The sequence below is a fragment of the Rattus norvegicus genome, chromosome 7 (assembly GCF_036323735.1).
Source record: "Rattus norvegicus strain BN/NHsdMcwi chromosome 7, GRCr8, whole genome shotgun sequence".
Lineage (NCBI taxonomy): Eukaryota > Metazoa > Chordata > Mammalia > Rodentia > Muridae > Rattus > Rattus norvegicus.
Window position 1 is genome coordinate 4300498 of NC_086025.1, and position 18040 is coordinate 4318537.

At 36.1% G+C, this 18040-nt stretch overlaps 1 protein-coding gene across 1 annotated transcript; it reads left to right on the forward strand.

Annotated features, from left to right (window-relative positions):
- The first annotated feature begins 13372 nt into the window (after nucleotides 1-13372).
- Or6c202 (olfactory receptor family 6 subfamily C member 202) lies at nucleotides 13373-14326 on the forward strand. Its single transcript, NM_001000703.1, has one exon. It carries the CDS (start codon nucleotides 13373-13375, stop codon nucleotides 14324-14326), a length of 954 nt encoding a protein of 317 aa, NP_001000703.1.
- The last annotated feature ends 3714 nt before the right edge of the window (nucleotides 14327-18040 follow it).

The following is an 18040-nucleotide window of genomic DNA, read 5'->3' on the forward strand; positions in this document are numbered from 1 at the left end:
CTGAGTTTGATTATTTCCTGTCTTCTATTCATCCTGGGTGTATTTGCTTCTTTCTGTTTTAGACCGTTTAGTTGTGCTGCCAAGCTGCTAATATATGCTTTCTCCAGTTTGTTTTTGGAGGCACTCAGAGCTATGAATTTTCCTCTTACTCTTGCTAACATTGTGTCCTATAAGTTTGGGTATGTTGTGTCTTCATTTTCATTAAATTCTAAGAAGTCTTTAATTTCTTTTCCTTTTTTCTTTCTTGTCCAAGTTATCATTGAGTAGAGTGTTGTTCAATTTCCATATGTACATAAGCTTTCTTTTGTTTTTCTTGCTATTGAAGACAAACTTTACTCCATTATGATCTGATAGAATGCATGGGATTATTTATATCTTCTTGTATCTGTCGAGATTTGTTTTGTAACCTATCTTACTGTCAATTTTGGAGAAGGTACTATGAGGTGCTGAGAAGAAGATGCAGTCTTTTGTTTTAGAATGAAATGTTCTATTGATACCTGCTAAATCTATTTGGTTCATAACTTCTGTTTCTTTCTCTATGTCTCTGTTTAATTTCTTCTTCCATGATCTTTCCATTGATGAGAATGGGGTGTTGAAATCTCCTGTTATTATTGTGTGAGGTGCAATGTGTGATTTGAGCTTTACTAAGGTTTGTCTTATGAATGCAGGTGCCCTTGGATTTAGAGCATAGATATTTATGATTCAGCATTCATCTTGGTGGATTTTTCCTTTGATGAATATGAAGTGTTCTTCCTTAACTTTGATAACTTTGGTTGAAAGTCAATTTTATTGGAAATTAGAATGCCTGCTCTAGGTTGTTTCTTCAGACCATTTGCTTGGAAAGTTGATTTCCAGTCTTTTACTCTGAGGTAGTATCTGCATTTCTCTCTGAGGTGTGTTTTCTGTAGGCAGCAAAATTCTGGGTCCTTTTTGTATATCTAGTCTCTTAGTCTATGTTTTTCTATTGGGGAATTGATGTTAAGAGATATTAAGGAATAGTGATTGTTGCTTCCTGTTATTTTTATTGTTAGAGGTGGAATAATATTTGTGTGTCTCATTTCTTTTGGTTTCATTGAGTGGAGATTACTTTCTTGCTTTTTCTAGGGTATAGTTTCCCTCCTTTTATTGTAGTTCTCCATCTATTATCCTTTGTAGGACTGGATTTGTAGAAAAACATTGTGTATATTTGGATTTGTCAAGGAATATCTTGGTTTCTTCATGTATGGTAATTATGAGTTTTGCTGGATATAGTAGCCTGGGCTGGCATTTGTGTTCTCTTAGCTTCTATATGACATCTGCTCATGAACTTCTGGCTTTCTTAGTCTCTAGTGAGAAGTCTGGTGTTTAATTCTGATAGGTCTGCCTTTATATGTTACTTGATATTTTACCTTACTGCTTTCAATATTCTTTCTTTATTTTGTGCATTTCGTGTTTTGAATATTATGTGATGAGAGGAATTTCTTTTCTGACTCAATCTATTTGGAGTTCTGTAGGCTTCTTGTACGTTTATAGGCATCTCTTTCTTTAAGTTAGTGATGTTTTCTTCTGTAATTTTGTTGAAGATATTTAGTGGCCTTTTAAGTTGGGAGTCTTTACTCTCTTCTATACATATTACCCTTCAGTTTAATCTGCTCATTATGTCCTGTATTTCCTGGATGTTTTATGCTAGGAGCTTTTTCATTTTACATTATCTTTGATGGTTGTATCAATGTTTTCTATGGTTTCTTGTGCCCCTGAGATTCTCTCTTCTATCTCTTGTGTTCTGTTGGTGATGCTCATATCTATGACTCCTAATCTCTTTCCTAGGTTTTCTATCTCCAGGGTTGTATCCCTTTCTGCATTCTTTATTGTATCTATTTCCATTTTTAAATCCTGGATGCTTTTGTCCATTTCCTTCACCTGTTCAGTTGTGTTTTTCTGCAATTCTTTAAGGGATTCTTTAAGGGATTTTTTCATTTCCCTTTTAAGGGGTTCTATTTGTTTACTTGTGTTGTCCTGTATTTCTTTAAGGGAGTTATGTATTTCCTTCTGAAGGTCCTACATGATCATCATAAAATGTGATTTTAAATCTAAATCTGTTTGTTTCTTGTATGTTTAGATATCCAGTATTTGCTTTGGTGGGATAACTGGGATCTGATGATTCCAAGTAGTCTTAGTTTCTGTTGTTTAGTTTCCTGCACTTGTCTTTCACCATCAAGTTTCCTCTGGTGCTGGCTTGTCTTGCTGACTCCAAAAGTGGCTTGGCCTGTGTAACAGCACTCCTGTAGACCTGTTTTCTTTCAGCCACATCTGGGAACAGAGAGCTTTGGTCGTATGTATGTGGAAACTTCTAGCAACTGACTTTCAGCTCTTGGTGTAGTCAGAAACACAAAGGGTCCTGTTTCTTACTGCTCATTAGACCATGTGTCCAGGGGACACAGATGACACTAAGTAATATCCTCCTGGGTCAGGAATGTGGGCAGAAAATTTTGTATCCTCTGGTTCTCAGGAATGTCCACACTTCTCTTGATTAGTTTTTCAAAGAGCCCTTGGTAATAAATTACTTGTCTTTTTTATTGTTGCTATTATTTGTTCACATTTTATTAATTTCAATGCTATATGGATTATTTAGTCTCACCTACTAATTTGGCTTTAGTATGTCTTTTGTTTTGCAGAGGCACTAAATAAATTATTAGGTTATTTGCGATCTTTCTGCTGGTTTTAATATAGGTATTGTTAAATATTAATTTCTTTCTTAGGCTTTCATTGAATACCAAATATATAGCATGTTGTATTTTTACTTTTATTTAATTTTAAAGTTTTTTTATTTTCCTCTTAGTTCCTATGATGGATAATTTATTGTTCAATAGTGTGTTTTTCATTATCCATACACCCGTGTATATCACTTGGGCTGCTAAAAAGATAGTATATTCTGAACTGTTAGGATAAAATATTCTATAAGTGTATATTAGCAGTTTTATTCATAATAGATCTAATTGTATCTTAATGTGAAGCAGACCTTGCTGGAGATCAGCTGCAGCTACAAGATTCAGGTCCTGAGATGGGGGAGTGTTCTCGGTGCAAATGAAGACAATGCCCACCTCTTGGTATTCAAGCAAGTGGCCCCAAATAGCTTGAGTTGTCTTTATAAAATCAAAATCTTGCTCTGCCCAGTGAGGTGGAAATTTCTAGTCCTTTGGAAACTTAGTTATGTATGTCAAATGATGTATTGCTGGGACACACAGGTGAAATGATTTCTTGCAAAAGCAAACACATGAAAGCGTGTTTTCCTGAAGCAGACACAGGTGAAAATATACTTGATGAAGGAGTATAAATATGACCCCACAGACAGTGGGATAAGATCACTGAGCTTTGGTTTGGTTTGTTCTGCCTTACTATTCCCTAAAGATTCACATGCATTGCTTTGCCCTACATAGCACTGTTGAGCTCAACTTGTAATAACACTGCCATAGAGAGAAACTCAGCCAAGAACTGCTTTCAAGGTTTTTGTGGCAGCATGCAGGTTTTGAAGCCTAACCTCAGGCCAATTGGCCAGCCTGCCAGTTTCTTCAGGATTGAACTACAGCAGCCTGGTGGCTCCTTGATGAAAGGACTAGACTATAGCTGCTAAGTCATATTTGCGCTTGCTATAGGACTAGGCTGCTGCCCAAGAAGATCAAGCTCACTCCCACCCAAAGGACTATTGCTGAATAGGTCCAGTTTTTCTTGTTCTAGTAACTTTTCTCTTTTACTACCTCTGCTGGGTGGTGGGCCAGACGTGACAATGAACCCTTATAGAAAGTAGATTACAAGAAATTTATGCCTACATCCCAGCAATGATGACATTTGTAATTTTATTTAAAGAAATGATAACATTAGCATTATAAAATCCACATGATTACAAAAGGCACCCAAGAGTTTCCATTCCTCCTTCCCTACTCCCACTGAGTCAATCACCCCCAACCTAATTTTTCACTACAAAGCACAATTTCGTCAAGCTAAAAATAAATATCCAGCCAGGCATGTCTTGTAGACAAGAGCACATAACTAGATGGTAGCAAATGTGATACACGGTTATACAAGTTAAGAGACAGATTAAACATTTGTATAATCCAGTAATCAAAAGGCATCTTTCTGTCACATTTTTTTTAATCCTAGAGACTTGTACATTGTTCCAAGCAACCTTTCATGGTATGCACTTATCAGTTATTGATTTCATCTTTCAAAGAACCACTTTTTAAGACTATATCGATCAGATATAGCTTCCCCGTACTCAAAGTCTTGTTTGATCAGATATAGTTTCCCCATTTTACCTCTCTGTTAATCAGACATAGCCTCCCCATTTTAAGTCTCTGTTGGGCAAACATAGCTTTCTCAGAACAGTCAGGCAAGCAGGACCCACTGTTTTTACAATTGCCACAGAACTACTCAGTGTGGATGTAGGTGTTTCTGTAGGGACATGATTAAGTGTTCCAAAGTACTCAGGATTAATGGTCAAATCTGGAGGATCAATACATATATAGAGAGAAAAGGAGGATTTAACCCTTGAAAAGAATATTTAGAAGAACAAGAATAATCCACAGGGCTTTTAACGTGCGTGATCTGAGACTTACCCATGACCAAAAAAGTGAAATACAAAATGAAATATTACTATGAGAATAGGAAGCATAGAGAAAGCTAGGAGAGCTTGTTGCACATACCATCTAAGTAATAAGCATAGAGGCCACTGAATTCCCCACATGTCTTGCCAACTAAGAAGGGGTTTCACTGGGCCTTGCAACAGTAGAATCACATCAGAGAGGCACTCATATGCTGTCTCCTGCAGAGGATGCATGGCTACCACCAAGTCTCGTGATTAAATTTTTATATTTATTTTACATTAATTTTATCTCATCTATACATATTATAAAAGTTTGTTTTGGAAAACTAATTTTTGTTATTACATTTTTATTTTCTGGGAGATATGTCCTGTAGACTACATATAAGTGGAAGCTTGTACTCTACTCTGTTGCTGAATCTATTGTTTACTGACTTTGCTGAGGAGGAGATGTGAAAACAGAACTCTAGAGATATTCAAATTTTTTGTGCTTTTCACAATTTCCATGGCAAGGAAGACTCCTGAGTGGGGTCAGATAAGGTTACCTCTTTAAGAGCATAAATAGTTTTCTGGGGAAAAGACGTAAGTGAATCATAATGTTAAAAGATCCCCACTAATAGTACAACATGGACATATCAGAACCCCAAAGTAAAAAACAGCACAGTGTTTAAAGCAGCTTTAGGTTCAGCTTTGCTGGACTATGTCTAAAGGAAGTGCTGGCTTCATGGCTTTTGACATTTTTCCATATTCATGTCTGTGCAACCCAAATATTACACCTATTGCCTATGTTAAGGTTATCCTCAAGAACTATGATGGCAAGGGACTATTGCTAAAGAGAGCACTGATTTGAACCATAGCAGACAACATAAGATGGTATACAACAGGAAGCTTTATCTCTACTGGTTAGATTTTATACTGTTGGGAGGAGCTGTACACCGTACTAGAGAAGAAATGGAATCACCAATATGAACTATTCAAGAAACTACAATGACTATCTTGTCAACACATGCCCTTTGGTACATGTGTGGCACAAATGTCAAAGTAGTAACCAACCATTTTTCCATTGGATTTAAGGCCCACAAGTCAAACCTATACCTGACACTATTATTAAGACCAAATTTCTGAGAGTAGACAAGACACAGGCTATTGTATTATATTACAATCTAATACTCTACTAAATTGCTTTTCTAGCTGTAACTCTGCCATGGCTTGTTATTTTTTTGTTGTGGATAAGAATATAAAAATACATTCAGAGATGAAATGATGAAGTCCAATGTGAAGCTTTATGGCTTCAGAATGGCTACCCTGAATGTATAGAGATTGTCGTTGAGATGTATAGACTTTAAGTGTGGTTAATTTGATGTATGACTTTATCACTTGAAAGTTCTTTTAAATAAAGTTTTAATAAATAAGTGAATGAATATAATATTTTATCAACTCCTTAAGACTTCTTGCTATACCTGTAGATTAGTGCAGCCATCAATCCTCATTGCAGATGGGTGCAATTTAACATAGAAACGCACAATTGATCAAAGTGTCTTTGAGAATAGACTATGGAATGCTCAGCCTCAAGCAAGGCACCTGTATAATACTGCCATTTTCCCAAGGTTCAGACTTGGAAGTAGGAGTGGATCAGTACAAGGAAATGTTGTTTCCTGGATTCATCATGATTGTTGCATAAATGAATTCAAAGGGGTTGATACAACATGGACATTATTTGTGCACACATTTGTGGATAGAATTCCACCATGGAAATTTATTTTCCCTTAAGAGATCAGCCCTTAGCGGGAGCTTTACTGCACTCCAATGAATGTGACTTGTTCAGGAGTATATGGACTGATTGAAGTCGAAGAGATTCCAAAAAAAAAAAAAAAAAAAAAAAAAGGCATAAAGTTGGGTTGTAATCGAAGGAGCAGGAAGGGGGAGCAAATGTAACTGAAATACACAGTACAAATTCTCACAGAAGACTGATTTAAAATATAAGTGGCTGAGGAAAAGTGCATAACATGTACTTATATCTCTATGGTCATCGTTTTAGGAACAGTTCATGCCATTAAATGAAAAAAGAAAGTTATAAGAGTAAATAATAAAAAGAATACTTCTACTCTTAAATATTCATGCTGTCATTTACTTCCAAATTTTAAAAGGAAACTTGTACCAAGTACTCCAATGATTTTGTTTTTTCACTTAATGCCTGGAAAATATAGTAGTTGCAAAACCCTTACAGTTTTTCACCTTTCTTTTTTTTCCCATCTTTATTAACTTGGGTATTTCTTATTTACATTTTGATTGTTATTCTCTTTCTCGGTTTCCAGGCAAACATCCCCCTAACCCCTACCACTCCACCTCTATATGGGAATTCCCCTCCCCATCCTCCCAAACATTACTGTCCTCCACACAACAACCACATTCACTGGGGGTTCAGTCTTGGAAGGACCAAGGGCTTCCCCTTCCACTGGTGCTCTTCTTAGGCTATTATTGGCTACCAATGTGGTCGGAGCCCAGCATCAGTCCATGCATAATCTTTGGGTAGTGGCTTAGACCCTGGAAGCTCTGGTTGATTGACATTGTTGTTCATATGGGAACTCAAGCCCCTTCAAGCTCTTTAAGTCCATTCTCTAATTCTTTCAACCAGGGTCGAGTTTGCAGTTCAGTGGTTTGCTGCCGGCATTCGCCTATGAATTGCAGTATTCTGGCTGTGTCTCTCAGGAGATACCTACATCCAGTACCTGTCAGCCTTCACTTCTTTGCTTCATCCATCTTATATGGTATGGTGGCTGTATATGTATGGGCCATATGTGGGGCAGGTTCTGAATGGGTGTTCCTTCAGCCTCTGTTCTAAACTTTGTCTCCCTATTCCCTGCCAAGGGTACTCTTGTTCCCCATTTAAGAAGGCGTGGAGCATTCACATTTTGCTCATCCTTCTTGAGTTTAATGGTTCTGTGCACCTAGGGTAATTCGAGCAGTTGGACTAATATCCACTTATCAATGAGTCCATACCATGTGTGTTTTTCTGTGATTGGGTTACTTCACTCAGAATGATATTTTCCAATTCCATCAACTTGCCTCTGAATTTGATAAAGTCATTCTTTTTGAGAGCTGAGTAGTATTTCATTGTGTGGATGTACCACATTTTCTATATCCATTCCTCTGTTGAAGAGCATCTGGGTTCTTTCCAGCTTCTGGCTATTATAAATAAGGCTGCTATGAACATAGTGGAGCATGCATCTTTGTTATATGTTGGGGCAACTTTTGGGTATATGCACAAGAGAGTATAGCTGAGTCCTCAGGTAGTTCAATGTCCAATTTTATGAAGAACCTCCAAACTGATTTCCAGAATGGCTGTACCAGTCTGCAATCCCACCAACAATGGAGGAGTGTTCATCTTTCTCCACATCCTCGCCAGCATCTGCTGTTACCTGAGTTTTTGATCTTAGCCATTCTCACTGGTGTGAGATGGAATCTCAGAGTTGTTTTGATTTGCATTTCCCTTATGACTAAGGATGTTGAACATTTCTTTAGGTGTGTCTCAGTTATTTGGCATGCCTCAGGTGTGAATTCTTTGTTAACCTCTGAACCCCATTTTTAATAGGATAATTTGTCTCCCTGCGGTCTAACTTCTTGAGTTCTTTGTATATTTTGGATATAAGCCCTCTATCAGTTGTAGGACTGGTAAAGATCTTTTCCCAATATATTGGTTGCTGTTTTGTCCTAACAACAGTGTCCTTTGCCTTACAGAAGCTTTGCAGTTTTGTGAGATTCCATTTGTCGATTCTTGATCTTAGATATTCTTGATTTTAGAGCATAAGCCATTGGTGTTTTGTTTAGGAAATTTTCTCCAGTGCCCATGTGTTTGAGATTCTTCCCCACTTTTTCTTCTATTAGTTTGAGTGTATCTGGTTTGATGTGGAGGTCCTTGATCCACTTGGACTTAATCTTTATACAGGGTGATAAGAATGCATCGAACTGCTTTCTTCTACATGCTGACATCCAGTTGAACCAGCACCATTTGCTGAAAAGGCTATCTTTTTTCCATTGAATGGTTTTGGCTCCTTTGTCAAAACTCAAGTGACCATAGGTTTGTGAGTTCATTTCTGGGTCTCCAATTCTATTCCACTTGTCTATCTATCTGTCTCTGAACCAATACCATGCAGTTTTTATCACTATGGCTCTGTAATACTGCTTGAGTTCAGGGATAGTGATTCCCCCTGAATTCCTTTTATTGTTGAGTATAGTTTTAGCTATCCTGGGTTTTTTGTTATTCCAGATGAATTTGCAAATTGTTCTTTCTAACTCTCTGAAGAGTTGGATTGGTATTTTGATGGGGATTGCATTGAATCTGTAGATCATTTTTGGTAAAATCACCATTTTTACTATATTAATCCTGGTAATCCATGAGCATGGGAGATCTTTCCATCCTCTGAGGTCTTCTTCAATTTCTTTCTTCCGAGGCTTGAAGTTCTTATCATACATATCTTTCATTTGCTTGGTTAAAGTCACACAGAGTTATTTTATATTATTTGGGACTATTATGTAGGGTGTCGTTTCCCTAATTTCTTTCTCGGTTTTTTTCTCTTTTGTGTAGAGGAGGGCTACTGATTTATTTGAGTTAATTTTTTACCCAGCCACTTTGCTGAAGGTGTTCATTTATGGTAAAGAGAAAACACAGGAGTTGCAGATATTTCATGACCATATAATTTTTCTCCCCTGTGTCTCTTCTTTGTACCAGTTGCTATGGCTGCATCTTTTGTCTCTAAGGACACTGTCCCCACTACAGCATCTTTCAGGCTTTTTTGCCAAAGTTCATTACAGATACTCATTAGGGAGGTCTGAACATGGGTCACTGAGGACTCCGATATTTAGTTAGTTAGTTTCAAGTTTAGGAAAGAATCAAATGCAAATATGAATAGTGAAGAAAACTATCCAAAAAATCATCATGTTAATTCTTTAAAAAAAAAAGAGGACATATTTTCAGTTGTGTTTATTTTCAACCAAAAGAAATCTAGAATGTATGCCCAGGATAAAAATTAACCAAAGTTCTAGTTATGAAAACCTCTCCAGTGTGTTGGAGATGAAAACTTTGGAGGGTTTGTAGAACTAGTTCTTTGCACAGTATCAGAGAACATGGGGATCTGTGCACTGAAACTGAAAAGTTCTACAAGAGACTTGACTGATAGGATCTCTGTATCAAAATAGCCTCCAGACTCTTAAAGATTCTGCTGAACCTACCGTTAGCTGTCAGAAGAGCAAGCACACTGGCTCTTCATTTAACTTCTTCTTTGGTGACAATTTTTCTGGTAAGCATATTGGACCTAGCATACCAAAATCAACTGCTCTTACTATTTATATAAATTGTTATATAAAGGTACGCAGTCAATTTTGGGTTGTATTTTAATGGTACATTTTTTCAACAAATGGGATTTCTAGCCAGTTTCTGTAAATTTATAGCCTCACTCACCTGTTCAAAGAGAAAAGGTGTAGAATCAAGAATCATCCAGTGTGATAATTTATCCTAATGTGGAAAATTTGGCTCTCTGTAAACTGTTTAATTAAAAAAAATCTTGGACAATGTAATTATTTTCAAAAGCTTTGCCTCTTAGAAGCTAGGAGATATTTGCCCTTAATGAAGTAAATGAAGGTTATTTTTGTAACCAGGGTTATGACACAGCAATACAGGAATAAACAAGTTACCACAAACTAACTCCAGAAGTAAACACTCAGAAGATGTGTTGACAACAGAGGTGGCTAAAAACAGCGTATTCAATTGATTAAAATCATTTAGTCTTTGTAGTTCCTAGGAATGGCATGGTTCTTCCAAAATCATTATTGTCTCTCCTTCCCACTGATAGTGACTGTAAAACTGCCTTATAATTTAGGGTGATGCAGCCTTTATCTCTTGAGGCAGTGGATATTTTAAAGCGAAAAAGACAATTGTCAACATACCATACTAGTTTCATTTGGAAAATGGAACAGAATTATTTTTTTTTCATCCTCATACACTGGAGGTGGTCATTCAAATACTAAAATACATTTCATTCATTGTACTAATGAAACAAAATGTCACCTTAGAAAAACAATGTAGGAACTATACTCTAAATCAAAAATTAAGAAGTTCTTAACTCTTATTTTCATATAATACTAAATGATCCATTGGAAAAACAAAAATGGAAAATTCAAAGGAAAACCTGTAGATAATGGTGCTCAAATCCTTAGATGGAAACTAAAAACCTGACTATTCCATGGTAAAATTTTATGCATGACAACCTCACATATCAGAACCTATATCATTGCATAATTTTGTGAATGAAAACGTCCTCTTAAACCAAAACTTATATCTTGAAAGGAAAACAAACATACACACACACACACACAGACACACACACAACCATGTTGGTACACACCATTAATCCCACCACTTCGGAGACAAAAACAGGCAGACAGATCTCTGTGAGATCAAGGCCAGCCCTGTATTTGTAGTGAGTTCCAGGCCAATTAGTTCTTGATAATAAGACTCTGATTTAAAAAAAATCTTCAAAAAAAGATTTATTTAAGATATTTGTACTGTGACAATTTGAATGTCATTACTGCAACAAAGCTATACTTTCCTTCAGGGGAAAGTAATGTAAAGCTCATAAACAACATTCTGGTACATAAAGGTATTAAATAAATGTACCTTTAACTATTGAGAGTACATTTTAAGAATTATGAAAGTATAAACACACTTTGCAGATATTTTAACAGTCTTCAATAAAGAGATGCATAACAGCATATAGAAAAATATTTTAAAGGTTGGCATATGTTCATTTTAATTTTAATACAGGCAAAATTTTGAAATCATAACAATCTACAAAAATAGAGAGTTTTTAACTTTTAATATGAACGTATGGTAAATCAAATGGTCTTAAATACACTTAAGGGGATGCAAAAATGTTTGATATATATAACATGTAAGTAATGTGAAAATCATATATTAAGGTATGTGAATTCCCTTATTTCTATCTTGAATATATTACTGACAGCAGTCTCAAGAAAACTAAAAATTTCAGTAACCAACTTATAATGACAGCTATTCCAAGGAGGAGATGATATTTAGCAGTTTGAACAGCATGTAAAAAAGTAATGACTCTATTCAGGAGTATCTCTCTTGTTGCAAATACAAGAAGATATCAGGATCAAATTTAAGACACAAAAATTTTAAAAGTCAAAATCAATGACAGGAGCTGAGTTAATAGCTCAGTAAATAAAATGCTTGCCAGTATAAGGACCTGAGTTCAGATCTCCAGCAACTATATAAAACGGTGTGTGCTGTGGTGCACACCTGTAATCCATAGGAAGATACATGGTGATCACTGGCTAGCTAGCCTTGCCAAAACACCAAACCCCAGGTTCAGTGATAGATTTTTGTCTCAGAAAATAATGTGGAGAGCATTAGAGGAGGATACCTGATGTTAACCTCTTGGCTCCAAATGCATACACGTACAAATACATAAACACCTCTAATACACACGCACACACACACACACACACAGACACACACACACACACACACACACACACATGCACATGTACAATGCAAGTATTATACACTGATAGAAGACACTTTGTCTCAGACAAAACTGTTTACAGATGAAGCCCATAAAGAAGGTATTGCCCCTTTGAGTGTATAAGTAAATGTTGTGGGTATGTATATAATGCTAAAGTGTTTTCTTACACATAGCTTACCAATCTATGACCGCGTTGGTTTGGGTTGCTATCTGAGTTAAGAGAATAGAACAGTCCACGATTTCAACAAGCTTACTTTCTCAGAGAAAGTGTTGAAGTAGAATAACCTGACTCTGAAGCACAAATAAGCAGTGCAGAAAAAAAGATCTTTAGGTAACTCTTAGTAACATGGCATTCAAACCAAACATTGAAATAAGTAGTTATTCAGGGTCAGAATATAGGAAGCATGTGTACTATATTTAACTTGATTTTGAACTTGATGGTATTAATACATTGTTAAAATATTTCCCATATTCAACACACTTAAAGATTAAAGAGCATATTTTTTTCTGTTTTAAGCTTGGATAAACATTTTCACATGTAGTCAACTATATCTCCCAGTAAACAATGTTTGTGAATTACACACTAACAGAAAAATATAAAACTAGGCAAGCGCAAGGCCCTGGGTTCGGTCCCCAGCTCCGGAAAAAAAAAAAAAAGAAAAGAAAAAAATTTAAAAAAATATAAAAATAGTGATGCTATAAAGCAAAGTAGAAATTTCGACTTAAAAGAAAAACAACATGATTTATAAATGCATCCTTAATCATCATGGCAAAATGTTAAGTTAAGCTACAGCAACAGAGCTCATTCATGGAATCCACATGAATTGTCACATGTCTATATTTTACCAAGGACCAAATATTCTCGGAAAGGAACTTGAATGTGCACCTTTCAAATACAAAAGAAATCATAGACATAAAAAAATTATTTAATCAGAATACTTTGTGATTCAAACCTTAGACAAGAAAACTGAATTAGATATAGATTACAAGTATAAAAAAGAAGAATATAAATGTCATAACTTTGGGTTGACCTTTAAGATATATCACAAACTGTGAAGCCAATCAACTAAAGTAAATTATTGAGTAGCTAAACACTCAAGAATATCAGAAGAATCAGATTCCACTTGTAGAACAAATTACACAGGAATAGGTTCACTATAACAGTCACAGTTCACTGCTCTCTGTCTCTGCATCTTTTCACAGAAGACATGTCTACATTTCATGTGAGGATTGAGTAATTCAATAGTTAGTGATGAAGAACAACACGATAACCACCTTCCTTCTGTTGGGACTAACAGATGATCCTCAACTTCAGATTCCTATTTTTGTATTTCTATTTGTTGCCTACATGCTCAGCATAACTGGGAATCTGACTATCATAGCCCTCACTATATTGGACTGCCACCTCAAAAAACCAATGTACTTTTTTCTAAAAAATTTTTCCATGTTAGAAATTTCTTTTACATCTGCTTGTATCCCTCAATATTTATATAACATAGCAACAGGAGACAGGTCAATCACTTATGATGTTTGTGTCACGCAAGTGTTTTTTATTGATGTTTTTGGAGTAAATGAATTTTTTCTTCTGGCCATTATGTCCTATGATCGTTATGTGGCCATCTGCAAACCCCTGCATTATGTAACCATCATGAACAGTAAGGTGTGTCAGACACTTAATCTCTGTTGCTGGATGGCTGGCTTGCTCATCATACTGCCACCACTTACCCTGTTACTAAATTTGAAATTTTGTGACTCAAATGTTATTGATTATTTCTTCTGCGATGCATCTCCTATCTTGAAGATTTCATGCTCAGACACTTGGCTCATAGAGCAACTGGTGATTGTTTGTGCAGTGCTGACCTTCATTCTGACCCTTGTGTGTGTTACTCTGTCCTATGTACATATCATCAAGACCATTCTAAGGTTCCCCTCTGCCCAGCAAAGGAAAAAAGCCTTTTCCACCTGTTCTTCTCACATGATTGTAGTTTCAATCACCTATGGAAGCTGTATTTTCATTTACATCAACCCTTCAGCTAAGGAATCAGTGGCTATCAATAAGGGTGTAGCAGTTCTGATGTCATCAATTGCTCCAATGTTAAACCCATTCATTTATACTCTGAGAAATAAGCAAGTTAGAGAAGCCTTCAGTGATTCCATCAAAAAAATTACCATGATCTCAATGAAGAAAGAGAATGTTCAAATATAGATATAAAATATGAACCAAAACCATAAAGTTCATATATATATATATCTATATATATATATGTGTGTGTGTGTGTGTGTGCATATATATATATAAATATGTATATATATATTTGTCTCTTCTTGAATGAATCTATATTTAAATAAAATTTCACAAAGAAATTTGAGAAAGAGACAGACGAACACGTGTGATATAAAAACAGGTGATGAGCTCTATGAGGGAGGCTTAAGTAAGAATAGGGACTGGCATTAAAGGAGAGGAGATCTGGAGAGAAGAGTTAATTACAACAACTATTGATGCATTAAAAGTATGAAAATCCTACTTCATAAGCTAATTAAAAATATTTTAAAAGATTCTGAGCATAGACACTCTATCTGGATATATTATACTGTTCCCAGAAGCAATAGACAGTGAAATTAGAACTCCAGTGCTAGGTATAGGATATCTACTTCTTTGTGTCTTTTTCATTAGGGAAGCCCCAAAGACCTCCAAAATAATATAAGCTATTTCTCCTGCTCTTGACTGCCCACCATAACTAGATGACACGTCCTTATGGTTGAAGACACCACACAAGTTAATAATGCACAGGATAAATCAACCTGAATCTGAACTAGAACTTTCTTTCCTAGTGGTTAGTTTTTGTTGTACCAGAAGATGCTATGCAGGGAACTGGTGGGGGATAGCTATCAATTTCTTACCCAAAATAAACCTTTAATACTGTACTAATATTAACATTCTATGTGAGATTTAACTGGCTCACTCAATTGTGATATATATGCTACAGGGAGAACCAATCACTTTCTGATTGCATTTAAGATACTCCCTACTGGAAGAAATTCATGACTGGTAATGTAGACATGGTAAGCTTATGGCTACACAGTTAATAGACACTAGGTAGGGAAACTGCTATTGCCATTTACCTAAATGGGCATGTCAAACTACTATACTATAGTAGCTACTACATATTTTTATTATATTATTTTATATATATTTTATATTATATATATTTTATATTATTTTAGTATACTACTAGCTACTATATATTTTTATTTATTCTCACAAATTAGTGCTGCCTTCAATGCAGGTCAGAGTAGCTGTTTTTGAAGGGTTCAAAGATTCATAATTGGTAAAACTGCTGAGAATTAGATCTGTTGAGTGAAGGGTGTTGAGATGGCTCAGTGGTAAAAAGCACTGACTGCTCTCCCAGAGCTCCTGAGTTCAACTCCCAGCAACCACATGGTGACTCACAACCATCTGTAAAGAAATCTGATGCCTTTATCAAGCAGGCAGATATATATGCAGTAGAGCATTAATACATTAAATTAATAAAAAATAAATATAAAGTGTCTGTTGAGTGATCAACCCTAAACAAGCCATTTATCACCAACACCTGAGGATGAAAATATACCCAGAAAAGAGTAATAAACAAACAAACAAACAAACAAACAAACTATGAGGGTAGAAGATTGAGAAGGGTGCAGGAAAATTCTATCTTCTGTATATGACATGGTAATTACACTAACGAACTCATAGTGGCTGCAGTCACACAGACAAAACAGATATCATCATTATTCCAACATAGGTAAGGGAAGAGCATATGAGGAACAACTGCAATAGAGAAGTTATTAATATTCCCTGGTTATTGAGGGATTCATATTGAAATGAGTCATTTTCCTTTGGGGATTAAATCACCAATAAGTTTTCAATTAAGCAAAAATAATACCAAATATGTATACCTATAAGCTACTTAAATTATACACTCATTGAGTTTTGAGAATTAAAAGGAAGAAGATGGGAAAAGAAAAGAAAAAAGAGGCCCTTCAACAGAGGAATGGATACAGAAATGTGGTACATCTACAATGTAATATTACTCAGCTATCAAAAACAATGACTATATGAAATTCATAGGCAAATGGATGGAACTGGAAAATATCATCCTCAGTGAGGTTAACCAATCACAGAAAAACACACATGGTATGCACTCATTGATAAGTGAATATTAGTCAAAAGGCTTGAATTACCCTAGATTCACAGAACACATGAAAATCAAGAAGGATGACCAAAATGCGAATGCCTCACTCCTTCTTTAAAAGGGGAACATGAATACCCTTGGGAGGGAATAGGGAGGCAAAGTTTAGAACAGAGGCAGAAGGAACACCCATTCAGAGCCTGACCCACATGTGGCCCATACATATAAAGCCTCCAAACTAGATAAGATGGATGAAGCAAAGAAGTGCAGGCAGACAGGAACCGGATGTAGATCCCTCCTGAGAGACACAGCCTGAATACAGCAAATACATAGGCGAAAGCCATCATTAAACCACTGAACTGAGAATGGGACCCCCTTTGAAGGAATAATAGAAAGGACTGAAAGAGCTTGAAGGGGCTTGAGACCCCATATGAACAACAATGCCAACCAACCAGAGCTTCCAGGGACTAAGCCACTACCCAAAGACTATACATGGACTCACCCTGGGCTCCAACCTCATAGGTAGCCATTAATAGCCTAGGAAGTGCACCAGTGGAAGGGGAAGCCCTTGGTCCTGCCAAGAGTGAACGCTTAGTGAAAGTGATTGTTGTGGGGAGGGCAGTAATGGGGGGAGGATGTGGAGGGGAACACCCATATAGAAGGGGAGGGGTAGGGGTTAGGTGGATGTTGGCCAGGATCCAGGGAAAGGGAATAACAATCGAAATGTAAATAAGAAATACCCAAGTGACTAAAGATGAAAAGAAAGAAAAGAAAAGAAAAGGAGAAAGAGATGAATGGAAGTAGGGTTCATGTTGAAAGGATGAAGTACTCCAGAGGGATTCAGGGGGCAGATGAGAAGAACTGAAGACTGAAAAGATCACTTCCTGGTAAAGTGCTTGTTATATGAGTTCAAGAATCAGAGTTTAGAGTTAAGAACCCACATAAATGAAGGATGTTCATAGCAGCCTACTCAGTAAGTAACAACAGGGATCCACAGAACAAGCTGCTATTGAGACTACTTTATCAATGAGCTTCTGAATTTGACCGAGAGACTGACCACATGAAAATTGCCTAAACACACACACACACACACACACACACACACACACACACACACACACACACTCAAAATAGAAAAGAGAAAGAGGTAAATTCAAAGTGAATATGACCAAAATAAACCAAATACATGTACAATCTTGTCAATAAATAAAACAATTTTTAAAAGAAAAGAGTGTGTTTGTGCTGTGCCCAAACACACTCTACCACATAAAATTTCTCTTTTAATCTCCTCATAAATAAATATTTTCAGGATAAATTCCCAATCAGAACAAATCCTACTTTCCTAGCTAGTGCTATCCTGATTTTACTTCTAATTTAGCAATCAAAAGTTGCAAAGAAAGCAAGAAAATGAGGCAAGTGTAACTTCAATGATGAAACAAAACAGTGTATACTAAATTTGTTTAACAAATGAGAATATATTTCTTGATATATCTTCCAGGTCAAGTGATACTGAATAGTTTAATGGATTAAGTTTTAAATGTTTTGAGTGCCTAAATCATGACAGTCAAACAGGAACTAATTATAATGTTCATGATAACAACTCCTAGGGTTGTAATCATCCAAGATGCCTAGATGCCAGCAAAAACTGCAGTCAAGAACAACTAGAACAGTATGTCCCCACTAGGTCTCAGCAACACAATTTGGGGGAACTGCAATAGAGCTGAAGAACAAGGCGTGGGCTTCAAGTA